At 41.8% G+C, this 20813-nt stretch overlaps 1 protein-coding gene across 1 annotated transcript; it reads right to left on the reverse strand.

Annotated features, from left to right (window-relative positions):
• Window positions 1-12025: 12025 nt before the first annotated feature.
• On the reverse strand, window positions 12026-15190 carry LOC113172764. Its single transcript, XM_026375787.1, has 6 exons — window positions 15095-15190; window positions 14310-14580; window positions 14103-14231; window positions 13848-13991; window positions 13470-13501; window positions 12026-12759 (listed from the first exon to the last, which is right to left on the reverse strand). Exons 1-6 carry the CDS (start codon window positions 15095-15097, stop codon window positions 12478-12480), a joined length of 861 nt encoding a protein of 286 aa, XP_026231572.1. The 5' UTR covers window positions 15098-15190; the 3' UTR covers window positions 12026-12477.
• Window positions 15191-20813: the final 5623 nt, after the last annotated feature.

The raw sequence follows: 20813 nt of genomic DNA on the forward strand, positions 1-20813 counted from the left end.
TCCTCTGATGGGACTGCTGCGTGCATTTTGCGAACTGGTGGTCCTCAAACAATAGGCCCACTACTGTACATCCCAATCAGAGCACCAGCAACCCCTGATGAAAAAGCTGAGGTGGAATTTGTTCACCAACTTTGGTCTAGCTCATTAATGACATTGTTTGAGTAGGTCAAAAGCTGTTTAATGACTAAATGTATGTATTCTGAAAGGTTGTCCCAAATGAAACACGTGTCACACACATCCCCACAGGTCCCCACTAGACCGCATCATTTATATTATTTAGCATTTTTAACTGCAAAACTGAAACAGACAATTTTTTTCAAGTTCAGTTGGTTTCAAAAAGCACCTCTATGCACAGCTTGTACCAACCTACGAGAAGTATTGCTGCAACTGAGATTTTATATTCTAAATAATGTATAGACCAATGCTCATTGTAAGGTATGTACTATATTAGGACCTTAAATCTGCACAATTTAATGCTGATAAAATTGGATAGTAGATTAACAGCATGTGACATAAATTGTTAAAGTCATACATCCTTTTGTGACACAGCTGAATATCTGTATCTTCCCCATGCTGATCGCTGATTATGTTTAAAATCCACAGGGGCTCCTACAAGACAACTCACAAAGAAATAGAGAAGAGCCAAAGATAAGACTGGTTCCTACTCAGATTGTTTTGTTTTGTTTTGTTTTGTTTTGTTTATTTTGTCCTCTCAAGCAACCCCCATGCTGTCTAGAGATACCAGTTCAGTCTGAGAGATTCTAATATGCAAACAGAGAAAACAGAGTCAAATAGTCATTATATATATATATATATATATATATATATATATATATATATATATATATATATATATATATATATATATATATATATATATATATATATATATAGTGTTAGACTGGCTCATCTACAGCATGGTATATTTTCTATACAAAAGTGGCTGAAATTTCCCACTAGCTGTTCTTTTAGAGTACAAGGAGACTCTGTTAGACCACATTACATCTGAATTGAGGGAAAAGCTGGTAGGACTGAATGAGATCATTGGGAGGCTGACATGCTTTATGGCCATGGACCATTGGCAAACATTAGCGTTACATAAGAACAAGCATTTCTACACCAAGTGTTTCAATGATGATACCAGACAGGACAGGGGAGTCAGATTGTGAAATGAGCAGTGTAGCCAGTCCAACAACTCACATCACCTCTTGTCTTCGGGGAACTAAATGCTTGGGAAGAGGGAATATAACAAAGCGTTTTAGTTGTTTTTTGTTTTCTTTTGGTCTACTACATTTAGCTCCCTAAAGGGATAATGTCATGTACCATTATTTTTCCCTTCCCTACGATGCAAATCGGCTGAACTTGGTGCTCATGCACTTGTTAAAGATAATGCCTTAACCTACTTTAGCCAGTCACTTAATTTTTTTAGAAATAGTAACTTGAAGATAATGCATAGATACCCACCCATATATATATATATATATATATATATATATATATATGTGATCAGATCTTTATCTAAGTCAAGAGTATTAACAGATTTAATGTGCTTAATATAATAACACACACAAATTCGGATGTTTCATTTCTTTTTTGAGAACATCCATAAAAATAGTGGAAAAAGTATGTGAACCCTTGGAATTATTTGCTGGTTGACCCTCACTTGGCAGCAATAGCCTCAACCAGGCACTTCCTGTAGCTGTGGATCAGACTTGCACATTGTTCAGGAGTTTTGGCTCATGCAGAACTGCTCTCTGCTCTCACCACTCTGTCATGTTCTTTACACGTCTCATGTGAAGCTCTCTTTAAGTCACTTCATAGCATCTCTACTGGGTTCAAGTCTGGGCTCTAATGGATTTTGATTTCTGAAGCCATTCTGTTGTGTGCTTTGGGTCATTGTTGTGTTGTATCACCCAACTTCTACAGTTTCCGCTGACGTACAGACATTCTCACATTATTCTGAAGAATTTTTTGATACACTTTGGAATTCATCTTCTATTCAATCACTGCAAGCTGGCCAGGTCCTGATACAGCAAACCAGGCCCAAATTATGATGTTTCCTCCACCATACTTTACGATTGGGACGATGATATGCAGTGATCTTTTTACACCAGATGTACTGCTGTGTGTTCTTTCCAAATAGTTAAATCTTAGTTTCATCAGTCCACAAAACATGTTGCCAATACTGCTGTGGAGTGTCAATGTGCTCTTTGGCAAACGTCAGGCGTGCAGCAGTGTTCTGTTTTATAAGCAGCGGCTTCCTTCATAGCGTCCTGCCTTAGACACCCTGCTAGGTCAATATTTTACGTATTGTTGACTCATGAACACAGATGTTAGCCAGTTCTAATGATGCCTTCAGATCTTTCAGTGTCACTTGGGGTTGTTCTTTTACCTCACTGATGAGTGTTTGTTGTGCTTTTGGAGTCATTTTGACTGGCCGCCCACTTCTTCATGGAGTAGTTGCAGTCCCAAAATGGCTCCAATTGTACACTGTTCGCCTGAATTAAAATCTAAAGTCGTTGACATCACTATGTAACCCTTTCCAGCTTTATTTAAATCAGCAATTCTTCATCAACAAGTCTCCATCCTACAGTATACTCAATAACCCACACTGACAAAGTCAAAACATGTTTTTGTTAAGTTTTGATAAGTATTAAAAAGTTTTTTTTTAAATGTCTTAAACACATTCTTTTCTTTGACAGAAAGTTGATTGGAGTCCTGAAACTGAACTGCTGGGACATAGTTTAGAAAGACACACACCTGTGTTTATAATGTCTAAGTCCAAATCTCTTTAGACCTCTGTAGTCCAACTGTGTAGTCCAACAGAGCTTCTGAAGTTCTTGGCAAAGATGGCAGAACCTTCTGGAAATGATGACAATACCAGCAGCACTCAGCACATCAACCAGGCCTTTACTGTATGTTAAGTGGTTAGATGGAAACCTCTGTAATTAATCAGTGCTGATATCTTTCACTGTACATTTACCTAGCAATTACTGCCCATTTATCTGTTACAGTATTAATGTGAAAACCAGGATAGGGTTCTCTATATGCATATTTATACTGTATGTGTATACATTTACTGTACAAACCTATATGTATTTCACTTGCCTGCCTTCTTTGACTGTTTACTGTATAAACTTACACATAAATTATTTTCCCAAAGGAAAGATGCTTTGAAATAGGATAACCTCACTTTAGAGAAATTGAGAATACAACACAAAGCACCTAAGGTGCACAAGCTGAGATCATTAAACATAGTGTTTAGTGCCTAAAGAACTGAACAATTGCATAAGCCTCTGATAATGTATCAGAAAGCAATCTAAATGACGACAAACAGACATGCATCTGTTCTCTAGATTGATACTATATCTGCTCAAAACGTATATGCCTTGTGGCGTCTGTACAGTACATTAAAACCAAGCATGATACTGTACAAAAGGGTAAAGTGAGGTTAGCATGGGACCTAGTCTCATCATATCTTCCATGGCAATCTTCTATGGCCATGCTGCTAAAGATAGCCTGTCATTCTGACCTCTCAGTCCAACCCCTAACAGCATTATTTGTCTCAATTAAACTGGCATTTGAAACTTTGCCTCAGTCTAACATTATCCAATTTGAAGCCACGGCTACACGTACACACAATCACATATGCGCAGCCACCAATTTGCAATTCAGCCCGATCTCTGTAGCCATGAGGAATGATTTATTTTTATTATTTTCAAAGCTGATTGCGGCCTGTCTGCATACTGTTTTGCCGATAAACCAGACTTGGCTTGCCCTCACTGTACTGTTTAACGTTTAAGTGATTTTATTCTCACTTTTATCATTGGTGCTATAATACTTCCTTGGATTATTAAAAAAAAAGGGTAATACAGCAGATGTTCTAGAAGTTCACATCCAGAAACCAAACATGGTTCATATGATCAAACCCTGCGCTCTGCTTTTCTGACCCTTATCTCACTTCATACAGGTGTCAGACCACAAACATGGCAACACAAACACATTATCCCAGCATGGGGCCCGCTTCCTTTTATTTGTACAGCTGAAGCTCTGGTTGCCATGGTTGACAGGCACTGATCATGCACTTGCATTACCGAACAGACAAGAGACCTTAGCAGTCAGATGACCACGAGACCGTTTGGTAAAATAAACAGCTGTGTCATTGGCCGTGTTTTCACACACTAACTCCCTTCATATCTGCTTTGGGCTGTTTTTTTAAAATCAGTTTGTAATGTGAACAATTAAAGCAACATTTCTCATGAATAAAAAGTTACCCTTTACCCTATTTTTCATTCAAGCAATTAACTTGAACAAGTTCCTGCAAAACGCTGAGACCAACTAAAGAAATCTTTCGAGGAGAAAAACCTGAAATAACAGATGTTTTTTTTACCACTTGGGGGCAGTAGAAAAAGGCTGTGGACAAAACATCAAGAACACAGTAGACTTTCCAAGTCTGTCAACCTCAGACACACAGATACACACAAACATGGAATCAGCAACTACCTCTCAAATGTGGGATTAAAATAAAGTGGAAAATGAAAAACAATTCATGTCAAGATCCACCCCATCATCAAAATGACATACCACATTACATTACCGAAGCTCTGTGAAGCATTTAATCACAGACACACACCACAGACAGAATGAAACCCAGTATCCTCACCAAGCAGTTCTTGTGACATACGTTGAACCCAGAACAGCATGAGAAACAGCTGCTTTGCATTTGGACCCCAAGCCAAATAAATATTGAAAGAAGTCCCGGTTAAACTTTATAAGCAACACAGCGTTCTATCCGTGCAAGAGTGAATGTTTGTATGTTATTCAGTCAGCCATAAAAGGCTGAAACAGCAAGGCCACCATCATAAATCAATTTGGCATTTTTGAGGCTTTAAAGTTATCAACATCCATCTTTGATCCACCCTGTCTGCAGAACACATGTCCCGTTTTCTATTGTTCACAGCACATCAGAGTCCTTTTGTCTGTTAGAATTAAAGATGTTGAAATCAGCATTAAGGAAAATTAGGTTTGGCAATTACATCATGAAATACTTGATTGATCAATCAGCCACTTTGATCCAAACTACTTGATCGATTGCTGGAAACCTTCACACAGTCATTCAAGGTACCCAGAGGACTCCTTGACTTGACCTTTCCTGTATGTTAAGTTATTTTTATGCAATCATTAATCATCTCGTAACTGTGGATTAGCATCAAATTTTGTTGAGATGCTCACCAGAGATAAATTCAAATGGCTTTGATGATTCACTGACAATTCATATAGCGCCATCAGCAGGTCACTTGTGAACATGAAATATCTCAAGAACACTATTTCACTATATATTATATGTTCACATGTTCATTTGTATATTCTGGTGTAAACAGCAGTAAATGTTATATTTAGTATATAGTGATCCTCCACCGCAATCATCAAATTAAGCATCAGCCTTCAATATGTATTAAACCAAGTTTGAAATATTTGTTGTTGTGTGGTGGAGCTAGTTAGTGTGGTATGTTATTGCTGCTAACTGCTGGTAAGTTGCACTACAGCAGAAAGTAGCCCTTCAAAATAAGAGCCCTGGACTAGAAATTCTCTACAGATCAAAATGAAGTATTTTGTTGGTCACCACTGGAGGAAGAAAGGTAACTAAATTCTTACTCAAGAAAAATTGTTGTACTGTTACTGTGGAGTAGTTGTACTCAATTAAGATTATTTATATAGAAAGCTATCTAAGTTTGAGTTGAATAATATTGTTACAGTTCCTCCCTCTGCCCCTGTCTGCGGCTTTGGTTTTGTTTTGTTCTGGTCTCACCTTCCTGTCTCACACCATATATGGACTTCCTCCACTTTCCGCCCTCCATTCACTGCCGGACTAATTGACTCATTCGATGCACCTGTTACTCCCTCCATTTTAAAAGCACCCCTCAGTCCTCAGTTCGGTGCTGGTTTGTCACTTCCACTCGCTCACACATTGCCTTCACTTCTGCTTATTCATTCATGCTGCGCACTACTCCTCCACATCTCTGGTCGGTCTGTTTGTTCGTTCGTTAGTCCATAAGGCACCTGTCTGTTTTTGGTTTGTAGGTTTTGATTTGTTTGGTCTGCGTTTAGGCAGCATTTTTAGTTGATACTTTGTCCTGTTAGTTTTGTATGTTTGTTCCTGTTTGCCTGCCTTGCGCAGTGATTTTGGTTTGTCACTTTGTACATTTGGTTTGTTAGTTTCATGTCCGCCTTAGTGCGTGGTTTTTTGTTGGTACTTTGTATGTTGTCGTTAGAGTTATGGTTTGAGTGTTTCCACAGTGTTTTATTTGATACTTTGTTAGTTCATGTTAGTTCCCTGTGTCCCCTGCTTTTTGTTAATAAATATATCTTTTTTGTTCTTACTCGTTCGTCCTGTTAGTCTGTTCGTAACAGAACAAACCAGCCATTATTGCGACCATGGAATCGCCACATTCCCCCACTGGTCGCTTCACACTTCCCCCCCGTACAAGTTTTGAGTGCTATGGGGGCCTGGCGGATATCCTGGAGGTGGAATATTTGGACCTGCCTGGTAGTGCTGAGCAATTGCTCAAGTGGCTGTACTCAGACGCAGGTCTTGAGTTCTTTGAGGCACTTCGCAGGGCAGCGATCAAGACCTTTGTGACGAAGGGATACTTGATGACATATCCAGAGTTTCAGCGTCTTGAAGACGCTGTCATGGCTGCTCTGAGTTCCTTCGAGCGAAGGTTTTGCTTGACTGCCCTGCCTAGCCAGCACCATTTGCTGTCCTCCTCCAGTACTCCCCGGTCCCCAGCGTTTGTTAGTCCTGCAGCTAGAGCTGCTTTTGTTGGTTCTGCAGCCGATGCTGCTTTTGTTAGTCCCGCAGCCCCTGCTGCTTTTGTTAGTCCCGCAGCCCCTGCTGCTTTTGTTAGTCCCGCAGCCCCTGCTGCTTTTGTTGGTTCTGCAGCCCCCGATGCTGCTTTAGTTGATTCTGCAGCCCCCGATGCTGCTTTAGTTGATTCTGCAGCTACTGCTGCTCTTGTTAGTCCAGCAGCCGATGCCGTTTTTGTTAGTCCAGCAGCCGATGCCGTTTTTGTTAGTCCAGCAGCCGATGCCGTTTTTGTTAGTCCAGCAGCCGATGCCGCTTTTGTTAGTCCAGCAGCCGATGCCGCTTTTGTTAGTCCAGCAGCCGATGCCGCTTTTGTTAGTCCAGCAGCCGATGCCGCTTTTGTTGGTCCTGCAGCCCTGGCTGCTTTGGTCTCGGCTCCTGTTCCTGTCACGGATCCGGCTCCTGTTCCTGTCACGGATCCGGCTCCTGTTCCTGTCACGGATCCGGCTCCTGTTCCTGTCACGGATCCGGCTCCTGTTCCTGTCACGGATCCGGCTCCTGTTCCTGTCACGGATCTGGCTTCTGTTCCTGGTCCTTCAGCTGTCGCCGCAGTTGCAGCCACCTTGATTGCTGCAGTCACCGCTGCTCTGGTGTCAGCTGCTGCTCCGGTCCCTGCAGCCGCCAGGTTCCCAGGCGGGTCGACGCAGAGGCCGTCGTCGTCGCCGTCTCTTCAGTCTTCGGACGGGTCGACGCAGAGGCCGTCGTCGCCGTCTCTTAACTTTGAACTTTGTTTGTCACCCCAGGAGATGTGGTGGGATGACAATGAGGACACCACCACCCTGCTCCTGTCTCCTTGGTGGGCCCCTGAGAACTGTGGTCCTGTTCTGGCCCCTCAGCTCCAGCTGGCTCAAAGTTCGACGCCGCCGGGCAGTCCGCCCGGGGCTCTCCAGCCTTGTTCGTCGCCGCCGGGCAGTCCGCCCGGGGCTCTCCAGCCTTGTTCGTCGCCGCCGGGCAGTCCGCCCGGGGCTCTTCAGCCTTGTTCGTCGCCGCCGGGCAGTCCGCCTGGGAGTCTCCTGCCTCGTGGGTCGTGTGCTGGCCCCCGGCCTGGGGGTCCTCGGCCGTCTTGCTGTTCCCCGACTCACTGCTTGCCATCCGGCAGTCCGCCTGGGGGTCTCCTGCCTCGTGGGTCGTGGGCTGGCCCCCGGCCTGGGGGTCCTCGGCCTGCTCTCCGGCTGGCTTTCCGGTCCCCGGTTCTCCAGCCGGCTCAAGGGTCTCGGGTTCCGCCTCCCGGCCGTCCGCCCGAGGCTCTGTCTTCTGGTTCGTCGCCTCCCGGCCGTCCGCCCGAGGCTCTGTCTTCTGGTTCGTCGCCTCCCGGCCGTCCGCCCGAGGCTCTGTCTTCTGGTTCGTCGCCTCCCGGCCGTCCGCCCGAGGCTCTGTCTTCTGGTTCGTCGTCTCTGTCTTCTGGTTCGTCGCCTCCCGGCCGTCCGCCCGAGGCTCTGTCTTCTGGTTCGTCGCCTCCCGGCCGTCCGCCCGAGGCTCTGTCTTCTGGTTTGTCGTCTCCGCCTTCTGGTTCGTCGACTCCCGGCCGTCCGCCCGAGGCTCTGTCTTCTGGTTTGTCGTCTCCGCCTTCTGGTTCGTCGCCTCCCGGCCGTCCGCCCGAGGCTCCGCCTTCTGGTTCGTCGCCTCCCGGCCGTCCGCCCAAGGCTCCGCCTTCTGGTTCGTCGTCTCTCCGGTCCTGTTCGCCGCCTCCCGGCCGTCCGCCCGAGGCTCCGCCTCCTGGCCGTCCGCCGGAGGTACTCCTGGTCTGTTTGCCGCCTCCTGGCCATCCGCCGGAGGTACTCCTGGTCTGTTTGCCGCCTCCTGGCCGTCCGCCGGAGGCACTCCTGGTCCGCCCGCCCGGTCTGGTGTTTCGGGCCCTCCTCCGGGCCTCCCTCCGCCCGCCCGGTCTGGTGTTTCGGGCCCTCCTCCGGGCCTCCCTCCCCCCGCCCGTCCTGGTTTGTTTGGGGCCGTCTGGGATCCGCCCCTTGCCGGGGGGGGTTCTGTTACAGTTCCTCCCTCTGCCCCTGTCTGCGGCTTTGGTTTTGTTTTGTTCTGGTCTCACCTTCCTGTCTCACACCATATATGGACTTCCTCCACTTTCCGCCCTCCATTCACTGCCGGACTAATTGACTCATTCGATGCACCTGTTACTCCCTCCATTTTAAAAGCACCCCTCAGTCCTCAGTTCGGTGCTGGTTTGTCACTTCCACTCGCTCACACATTGCCTTCACTTCTGCTTATTCATTCATGCTGCGCACTACTCCTCCACATCTCTGGTCGGTCTGTTTGTTCGTTCGTTAGTCCATAAGGCACCTGTCTGTTTTTGGTTTGTAGGTTTTGATTTGTTTGGTCTGCGTTTAGGCAGCATTTTTAGTTGATACTTTGTCCTGTTAGTTTTGTATGTTTGTTCCTGTTTGCCTGCCTTGCGCAGTGATTTTGGTTTGTCACTTTGTACATTTGGTTTGTTAGTTTCATGTCCGCCTTAGTGCGTGGTTTTTTGTTGGTACTTTGTATGTTGTCGTTAGAGTTATGGTTTGAGTTTTTGCCTGTGTTTCCACAGTGTTTTATTTGATACTTTGTTAGTTCATGTTAGTTCCCTGTGTCCCCTGCTTTTTGTTAATAAATATATCTTTTTTGGTCTTACTCGTTCGTCCTGTTAGTCTGTTCGTAACAAATATAGTCGTTTTTACATCTCTTTTGGTTGTTGACTTTTAGTCTCTCTGTTAAATAAGAATGAAAACAACTACTTTAATACCTCTGACAGTTTTCATTTCATTTTCCTTCATGTGTGTTAGTCAGACCTTACTTTGCTCTGTGCTGATTGAAGACAGACTGTCATTTCCTGTGAATTAGTGAACTGTGTCTTCTTGCAGTGGGCTACAGAAAACACAAACGTGTAGATACATACAGTAACCTGTTATTAATCAACAAGCAAGTGTTCTTTCCACTTTAAAGTGCATATTTTGTGCAAAACTACAACAAATCAAAGTGGCTTTTAACATTTAACTTTATTTCCCCAATGACTAAATCAGCAGAAACTGCATTTGGTTCAATGAAACACAGCATGACCAAAGAAAGACAGATGAACTGTAAGTTTATAATCTCTGTCTGTGACACCAGTCATCCGGGTGAAGTTAGCTGGAATTATTGTGAGGTTAAAATGTTTGTCAGGGCAAACAGTTTAACTATTCATCCAAGTAGCTTCTTCAGTCTGAGGAAAGTTGGTGGAAGACGACAAAACTCTAAGTATGAATCTTTTTATCTTGTTTGAACCTAAAGAGCACAAAATAGGTTTAAGATCGATCCAATTCACTTCTATAGGTGTAGAAAAAGAGGGTACATACAGTATAAGCCTGTTCCTAATATGTGTCCTGTATGGGTGACACAGATAAAATGTAGGAAGTGAGGTGACACTCGACACTAAACAACCTCTTGGGGTATCCATGTGTAGCCCTTTTTAACTCCAGGCTATTTCTATCTATCTATCTATTTACACCAAGTCGTACTATTTCGGGTCAGCGGGGGACCTGGTGTGCATGCAGGGGGAGGGGGACTGTGTCTCAATACCTCCAGGAAATATAATTCCTTAAATATAGATATGGCTTATAAGGTTTTTTTTTATGGGAGGGCAGTCTCACTGCCACAGATTTATGGAATAAATGGAGATTACATTAAACAGCAAGATGCCACGCAATGATTACACGATAATGGCTGTGATGCAGGTCTAAAAATAATATTTTTGACCAGTGTTTCAGCAAAAAGGGACTGCCGGGACATGAAAACAACACAACCAACAAGCAACACCAAGCAGTGACGCACTGTGTGTTCTGACACCTGTTGATCATGACCAGGAATAAATGCTTCCCATACACCAGTTCATTTTATGTGGCTGATCAGCATACATTACTAGTGATTATATTACCAGTTCTTCGTGAAGTGGTGTTTGATGTGCTGTAGATTTTATATGAAAACACCTGGTATCCAGTCTGTGCTCTCAACTTCAGTCTACAAATTAAATGAAAATTGATTTTTGGCGTGATTGGAAGCACTTGTAAAATACACAAGACGAGCATACCTGCCTGTAAGAACAAATACTTTTGAGCTGGCCTTTTGCCCGTGCAACCGATACCCCCTTTTTCAATGTCAAGTTGCCTTCGCCGTCTGGCCCAGCTGAGGAGGGGGGGGTTCATGTTTCGAAATCTTGGCAGCGCAGTGGCACGTGAAAAATGTCCCCCATGTTGAGAGGGCAGGGGAAAAAGCAGAACAATAGGGCATGCTAATGTATTCTGATGTTTGGTGCCACCATTTTCCATCACACCAGACCTTGGTCAACAATGTGAGAATAACAGAATCAATGAAATTGCAACAGGTCGTTGTTAAATGTCTTTTAACTGATGATATTTAAAATAATTAACTCCAACTGAACAGCAGTTGTCATCCTGAGAATGGTTTGATAACATTCACCATGTGGGGACCAGAAAAAGGTCTGGAGGAACTCCTCATATGAATTTCTACTAGAGCAAACTTCAACCACCAAGTTTAATGTCATTTAATCAAAGGCAATTCCTAATAAAGACAGTTCGGGGACGTATTATTTCCTCCTACGCAATGCTTGTAAACTGAATCTTTAAATTGCATGATGTGCGTTAGGGGTCAGTTTGAATAAATCTGAACTTGCATTACTAATAAACTTCATAAATTTAATTATAGTCGCAGGAAATAAGTTATACTGTAGAAATATGAAAAAAAAAAAAACATACCCTGTTAGAGCCTAAAAACAAGAGCCGTAAGAATCCCAGAGAAATACACAGCAGTGAGGCAAGTCTTCATTTCACATGAGGTGTAAGAATATGTTTGTCATTCACCGTCCCCCACAGACCAGTGCTAATCCTGCTGGCGTTTTATGATCTACCAAGTGCGTCAGACTGTTTCCAGTCCAAACGGATCCTCCAGCCACCTTGTGCACACTTGTCAAAGGCCTCTCTCCAGGCCAGGGGCAAGAGGGTGTTACAAGTGAATGAGTCAGAATATTCATATCCACCTTACTGTGCCAATATGTCTATGTGCCAGCAGAGCAGAGGGGGGTGGACGTGTCCGTGTGCCCATCCATTCATAGATCATATAAGTAAATATGTGGAGGATGAATGCTAAGATATAAACCCTTCACACTCTGATGATGAATCGATTTAAGGTGATGCCAGTTTATTTCTCAATCTAATCTAATACTCAAGTTTAATTAATGTTTAATTGATTGAGGCACCAAGAGGTACAGTAGCTTGGTGTGTGGCACGAAGTCTCTGATGAATGTGTGTGAGGACAGGAGGAAAACCCACAGATGACAAAAACAAATCTTGTCCCATGGTGACCCCTGTTGGTTTAATACATAACATGCAGCAGTCTACTTTGTGTTCCAATTGACATTATATAAGAGATATTTCCCATAAAGACCATAAAATACATGGAAAAACATTGACATAGAAACATTAGAATAACATTTTAGGCAGGAAAATTTGGAATAAAATATAAAAATTTATAAATTTGTTGGCCATCTCTTCACAAATACCACTAATCTAGTCTCTAGGTTTAGCACATTCAAATGTTTTAAATTGGATAAATGTCTGTTCTGTTGCTTTTTAGCACCAACTAATGTCTTTGAGCTGTGGATATGTCCTGAGAACTTCGGGTTCTTTCAGAACTTCAATGAAAAGAGTGCAGGATTTTTGCCCATTGCTCATAAGTCGATCAATCAGGTCGATCACAGTTTGTTCTGACTGTGAGATATCTTTCAGATTTTGATATTGTCTGTCTGTGACGAGTTCTTTGACTTGCGCACGCTGCAAAATGAAAGAGCAATCCGACCTCAGACAGTCGACGAGCTTCTCTTTGTGCTGCCTGATCATTTTCACAGCAGGTTCCTGCAAGAGAGAGCAGGCTTTAGTTATCAAACCTAAATGAACATTTTATTAATATTACCATGTTGCTCTTTCATGTTTCAGCATGCAGCTTGAAGCTCTGTCTATGTGAAGTTTCTTCTTTTCTCAGTGTTTGTCTGATTTTTCTCCCAAATAATCTTTTAATAGATTTTACATATACATTTTAGGTTTTGGTTTCTACACCATATGTAACCATATTAACTTAAGTCAATTTAAGTATTTAAGCTTATCTTAGACTAATGACTATCCAGAGATGAAAATCCACCTGCTAGCACATCTGAAGCTCATCAATTAACATGTTATGATGTGATGTTGAAATGTTTTTCTGAGGGTAAATATGAGGGTATGAAGGCAGGAGGGAATTCATTTCCTCTCATGTCACCGTGGTTCATCTCACTGTTCAGACTAAATTGAAACTAAAAAGGATAGAGTTAATAAAAATAGTAAAGGAAGTAAAAATACTTCCAGCTTTAAGTAAATCAATTTAATTCTTGATCATAGATGATGAGCTCTGATGACCTCTTCACCTAAGCCTCACATATGCTTCTTGTGTGGAGATCAAATTAGATCTGATGACAAATTCAAACCATGGAATTCCGTTCTTGCCACTGTTTAACACAGTCATCTGTTTCTACCACTGCTGTGTGTGTGTGTGTGTGTGTGTGTGTGTGTGTGTGTGTGTGTGTGTGTACCTGAGAGGACGGCAGTGTCTCATCTACTAGACCTGGGAAGAGAACAGTGCAATAATTTAATCAATTTTCCAGTAATAAAATACACTGACAGAAAACAATACACAAACAATATAAACCTTACTATCCAAACGTTTCAGGTCACATGTTCATGTTATTTAAAGAAAATCTGATTTTATTACTTTAAATTGATCAGAAATACAGTGTAGACAATGTTGCATCTCGATAAAATTAGAACATCATCAAAAAGTGGATGAAATAAATCACTCTGTGTGTAAAGAATTAAAATAATACACTGATCTTTTGAATGGTAGTGTATAATTACTGCAGTGCCAATGACCAGTTAAAAAATATATATAGTTTAATATAGCAAAATATTACCTGGACAGACCTGAGTTGATGCTTTCACAGTCACTGACAGATTGAAATCTCCGTCCGTAGAGGTATTACATATTTTGTCAGCACATATCACACTTCCACCTGTTGCAATATAATCTGCTTGGGGATTCTGTCCAGTGGAATTTCCTAAAAGAATGTGAATAAAAAACAAGATAAAATAGTGCTATTAATAAGTGTACTGACTTTCATTAAATGGTTTCATGTTAATGGGAATCATTAAAAGTTATCAATCCTTACCACACTGACTACCACCTGCACCACTCACTGTTTCAATCTTCATGTTGATGGACTTTGCTCTGATATTTTCCATTTCTCTGGCAGTAACAACACTGCCACCATCAGCAACCACTGTTGGACTGGATGACCCTGTTAATACAAAAATATAAAATTAAACATCTGGTTTGATGAAGTGAATGTTTAGGCTGATGAACATCCGGACTTCACCTTGAGTGTTTGGCTTGAAAAACTGCTGTAGCTGCCAGTAGTGTGCTTGATGTATCCTCAAAATGTCAACAAAGCTCTGACAGCTATCGTCTCCTTTTTCTATTATTATTTTCAAAAGCAGCTGCATTTTTTCTAAAGCACTGCTTTGTCGTTCGATCTCTCTGTACTCATTCATGAATAAAATCCGCTCACAGTGGTTAAGGATAAAACCAGGGTCACTTGAAAGCCACTGCCACAGTCTGTCCTTCACTGCATTTAGCATGTCCTTAGCCTGTAATGAGACAGAAAACAATGTGATAGATACTTAACATGCTTAATGAGGATGTTAGGTTCCTTTATGTAATTAACTTGACATCCATCACTCTGTATTTTATATAGTATTATTTAACTAGAAGCTGTATCAAGGTATTCTGCTTCAGCTGATAGGCAAAGTCCCAAGAAACTGAGTAAACTAACACAGCACTTATTTGTTCGCCTGCTTTTGAAATGAGAGCTAGAAGAACTTACTGTAAAACTAATATCAACATGTAACATGTTACTGCAGCTTCCTAGTACAAAACCATTGCTCTAACAGTTCTCTTTGTGCGTCTCTATCGTATAGGCCTCAGAAAATTGATGTGTTTAGGCTAACAGAGGCATACGGTGCTGCATATTTGCATATTACTTTCATTTTCTAGTCACTATATCTGTTGCCAAAGTAGTGGATCTACAGTAAAAGAGCAGTATATAAAGACCCACATGTGATCTGAAGAGCTGCTAGCAGAGTAAAAAAAGACATAACTTACCATAGTTTTGTGCAGCTTTCTGTAGTTTGACAAAACAATACGAGTTTAGGACTTTGGAACTGGAAAGGGCAGCAGAACTTCCTCAGCACTTCCTCATTCTTTGTACATCTGGAGAAGATTATACACAGAAGTAGCGGCGGAGGGAGGGGTGGAGGGAGGGGCCAGCTGCCCAGGAGTACTGTCAAATGTAGAAATGTGACAGTACATATATAATAGGGTCCTCTATTCACAGGCTATAGAGTTCCTTTCTAAATTGCAGATAAATGTAAAATGTTTGGTTAATTAAATAATGTATTTATTAGTATTCAAATATAATTCAATTGTCCACTTCTTGAAACCAAAACATGTACAAACATAATGCATGTGTCCAAATGTATATCCAATAACAAATGTTTTAAAATAAGCACACAGAGTACAGACATTGTAAGTTAGTCACCAAGGTGATGGACATCATAAGTGTAGGTTTAGACTAGAGTACCGAGGCAGGATGCAGCAGATGAGCATACTGCTGCTGAGGTGAAGGCATTTCCAACATGTTTAACATTAAACAATTCACAACTTTAAACTCAAGCTATGACATAGGTAGAGAAGTGAATCTTGTGAGAGGACAGACAGAGAGGAGAGAGATACAGACGACAGAGAGGAGAGATACAGACGACAGAGAGGAGAGATACAGACGACAGAGAGGAGAGATACAGACGACAGAGAGGAGAGAGATACAGACGACAGAGAGGAGAGAGATACAGACGACAGAGAGGAGAGATACAGACGACAGAAAGGGAGAGATAAGAGTTGATTAAAGGAAGGTGAGACTGAAAAAGCAAGACATAAATATAAAAATGTCCAAAAAGAGAAGAGGGGACAGTGAAAATACAGTTTTTAAACCAGAATGCACAAACTCCTTTCTGTTCATATTACCCACTGAACTAAACCAGTGTCTGATATGTTCAGAAACAGTGGCTCTTATTAAAAGATCCAATGTCAAACAGCATTATGAGACAAAACACAAAGGTTTTGAACACACATACCCACTGAAATCTGAAGTGTGATCACAGAAGGTTTCTAGTCTCAGAGCCCAGTATGACCAGTCCACCAGGATCTTGAGCCACATGCTCATTTTGATTTTACATAACAATAAATTAGTCAAAAGGTTTTTGAATTGTACTGAATTAATTAGATTTGACAGTCAAGTATTGATTACATGCAGGCTACTTCATAATATGTCGCAGTAAATAGTTAGACATTATAATCTTCTGGACCTTTGCTTGTAAAAATATTGTGTAACCGGACCTCTTTAAATTTTAGTTGAATACCCCTGCTCTAGAATCCTATTGAACAAACTGGTTAGAAACTCCACTGCTGCCTCTCCTAAGCACTTCCACACCTCCACAGGTACGTCATCAGGACCAACAGCCTTTCCACTCTTCATCCTTTTCAGAGCCTTCGTCACCTCATCCTTTCCAATCTCTGCTACTTCCTGCTCCACAACATCCACATCTTCCTCCCTTCTTTCCCTGTCATTTTCCTCATTCATCAGATCCTCAAAATACTCCTTCCATCTTTTCTGCACACTCTCCTGGGTTGTTAGCACCTTTCCATCTCTGTCCTTAATCACCCTTACCTGTTGCACATCCTTCCCATCTCTATCTCTCTGTCTGGCTAGCCTGTACAAGTCCTTCTCTCCTTCCTTTGTGTCTAACCTGTCATACAGCTCACCGTAAGCTTTCTGTTTGACCTTTGCCACCTCCCTCTTCACTCTGCGCTGCACTTCCTTGTACTCCCGTCTTTCCTCAGTCCTTTCTACATCCCACTTCCTTCCTAGCACCTTCCTACCTGTTTCCCTGATAACCTCTGCTGTGGTTTCCCATTCATCTGGGAGCTCATCCTGACGACCCAGAACCTGTCTCAACTTCTGCCTGAATTCCTCACAAGTTTCTTCATTCTTTAGCTTCCACCACTTGGTCTTCTTCTCTGCCTTCCCTCTCTTCTTCTTCCTGACCTCCAGAGTCATCTTACACACCACCATGCGGTGCTGTCTGGCTACACTCTCTCCTACCACCACTTTGCAGTCACTAACCTCTCTCAACTGACCTCGTCTACATAGGATGTAGTCCACCTGAGTACTCCTACCTCCACTTCTGTATGTCACTCTGTGTTCCTCTCTCTTCTGGAAGTAAGTGTTGACTACAGCCATTTCCATCCTCTTAGCAAAGTCCACCACCATCTGTCCTTCCAGATTCCTTTCCTTCACACCAAACCTGCCCATCACCTCCTCATCACCTCTGTTGCCCATTGAAGTCTGCTCCAACAACAACTCTCTCTCCTCTGGGGATACTCTCTATGACCTCATCAAACTCACTCCAGAATCTCTTCTTCTCACAGCCAACTTGTGGCGCATACCCACTGACTACATTCACCATCACTCCTTCAATTTCTATCTTTAGGCTCATCACCCTGTCTGAGACTCTTTTCACCTCTAGAACATTGTTCACAAACTCCCCCTTCAGGATCACTCCTACCCCGTTTCTCTTCCTATCCACACCATGGTAGAACAGTTTGTATCCAATACTAGGTGCTTTGCTGCCCTTCCACCTCGTTTCCTGCACACACAGTATACCTACCTTCCCTCTCTCCATCATGTCTGCCAGCTCTCTTCCTTTCCCAGTCATTGTGCCAACATTTAGAGTCCCTATTCTCAGCTCTATTGCATAACTAATAAACTTCATAAATTTAATTATAGTCGCAGGAAATCCATTATACTGTAGAGGTATGAAAAAAAAACATGCCGTGTTAGAGCCTAAAAACAAGAGCCGTAAGAATCCCAGAGAAATACACAGCAGTGAGGCAAGTCTTCATTTCACCAGGTGTAAGAATATGTTTGTCATTCACCGTCCCCCACAGACCAGTGCTAATCCTGCTGGCATTTGATGATCTATCAAGTGCGTCAGACTGTTTCCAGTCCAAACGGATCCTCCAGCCACCTTGTGCACACTTGTCAAAGGCCTCTCTCCAGGCCAGGGTCAAGAGGGTGTTACAAGTGAATGAGTCAGAATATTCATATCCACCTTACTGTGCCAATATGTCTATGTGGAAGCAGAGCAGAGGGGGGTGGACGTGACCGTGTCCCCATCCATTCATACATCATATAAGTAAATATGTGGAGGATGAATGCTAGGATCGCATAAACCTCGGATCGGTTCAAGGTGATGCCAGTTTATTTCTCAATCTAATCTAATACTCAAGTTTAATTAATTTTTAATTGATTGAGGCACCAAGAGGTACAGTAGCTTGGTGTGTGGCACGAAGTCTCTGATGAATGTGTGTGAGGACAGGAGGAAAACCCACAGATGACAAAAACAAATCTGGTGACCCCTGTTGGTTTAATACATGCCGACACGACATTACAGAGATAATGAGAGATATTTCCCATAAAGACCAGAAAGTACATGGAAAAGTATAGACATAGAAACATTAAAAAAAACATTTTAGTCAGGAAATTTTTATATAAAATAATAAGATTGATAAATATGTTGGTCATCTCTTCACAAATACCACTAATCTATTCTCCAGGCTTAGCACATTCAAATGTTTGTCTTTGTGTTGAATTGAATTAATGTCTGTTCTGTTGTTTTTTAGCACCAATTAATGTCTTTGAACTGTGGATATGTCCTGAGAATAACTGGTTCTTTCAGAACTCCAGGATCCTGCAAGAGAGATCAGTCTTTAGTTATCAAACTTAAATGAACATTTTATTAATATTACCATGTTGCTCTTTCATGTTTCAGGATGCAGCTTGAAGCTCTGTCTATGTGAAGTTTCTTCTTTCTCTTAGATTTTTTTCCCAAAAGATTTGTTAATTGAATCATTTTAGGTTTTGGTTTCTACACCACATGTGCATGTTTAATATTAACTTAAGTCAATTTAAGTCAAAACTCAAGCCAGCTTATCTTAGAGTAATGACTATCCAGAGATGAAAATCCACCTGTTAGCACATCTGGAGCTCATTAATTAACAGGTAACATACAGTAAATAAAAATAGTAAAGGAAGTAAAAACACTTCCAGCTTTAAGTAAATCAATTCAATTCTTGATCATAGATGATAACCTCTGAAAGGTGAGGTACGGCTCACCTAAGCCTCACATATGCTTCTTGTGTGGAGATCAAATTAGATCTGATGACAAATTCAAACCATGGAATTTCGTTCTTGCCACTGTTTAACACAGTCATCTGTTTCTACCACTGCTGTGTGTGTGTGTGTGTGTGTGTGTGTGTGTGTGTGTGTGTGTGTGTGTGTGTGTGTGTGTGTGTGTACCTGAGAGGACGGCAGTGTCTCATCTACTGGACCTGGGAAGAGAACAGTGCAATAATTTAATCAATTTAATAATAAACTGTAATAAAATACACTGACAGAAAACAATACACACACAATATAAACCTTACTATCCAAACGTTTCGGGTCAGAGGTTCATGTTTTTCAGATTTCATTACTTCAAATTGATCAGAAATACAGTGTAGACATTGTTGCATCTCAATAAATTAGAACATCATCAAAAAGTGGATGAAATAAATCACTCTGTGTGTAAAGAATTAAAATAATACACTGATCTTTTGAATAGTAGTGTATAATTACTGCAGTGCCAATGACCAGTTAAAAGATGGCAAAATATTACTTGGACAGACCTGAGGTGATGCTTTCACAGTCACTGACAAATTGAAATCTCCGTCTGCAGTGGTATTACATATTTTGTCAGCACATATCACACTTCCACCTGTTGCAGTATAATCTGCTTGGGGATTCTGTCCAGGGGAATTTCCTAAAAGAATGTGAATAAAAACAAGACAGAGGCAAAAAGAGACACACAGAATAAGGCCAAAGTAAAATAGAGCTATTAATAAGTGTTAACTCTGAAAAAGCTCCAGTCTTTTCTGAAGCACAGCAGTGTACTGACTTTCATCTAATGGTTTCCTGTTAATGAGAATCACTAAAAGTTATCAATCCTTACCACACTGACTACCACCTGCACCACTCTCTGTTTCAATCTTCATGTCGATGGACTTTGCTTGTATATTTTTTATTTCTCTGGCAGTAACAACGCTGCTATCATCAGCAACCACTGTTGGACTGGATGACCCTGTAAATACAAAATCATTGTAAATACAAAAATATAAAATTGAACAGTGTTGAAAAACTGCTGTAGCTGCCAGTAGTGCACTTAATGTATCCTAAAAATGTCAACAAAGCTCTGACAGCTATCGTCTCCTTTTTCTATTATTATTTTCAAAAGCAGCTGCATTTTTTCTAAAGCACTGCTTTGTCGTTCGATCTCTCTGTACTCATTCATGAATAAAATCCGCTCACAGTGGTTAAGGATGAAACCAGGGGCACTCAAAAGCCACTGCCACAGTCTGTCCTTCACTGCATTTAGCATGTCCATAGCCTGTAATGAGACAGAAAACAATGTGACACTTAACATGCTTAATGAGGATGTTAGGTTCCTTTATGTAATTAACTTGACATCCATCACTCTGTATTTTATATAGTATTATTTAACTAGAAGCTGTATCAAGGTATTCTGCTTCAGCTGATAGGCAAAGTCCCAAGAAACTGAGTAAACTAACACAGCACTTATTTGTTCGCCTGCTTTTGAATTGAGAGCTAGAAGAACTTACTGTAAAACTAATATCAACATGTAACATGTTACTGCAGCTTCCTAGTACA

This window comes from Anabas testudineus, chromosome 21 (genome assembly GCF_900324465.2).
Source record: "Anabas testudineus chromosome 21, fAnaTes1.2, whole genome shotgun sequence".
Taxonomy (NCBI): Eukaryota; Metazoa; Chordata; class Actinopteri; order Anabantiformes; family Anabantidae; genus Anabas; species Anabas testudineus.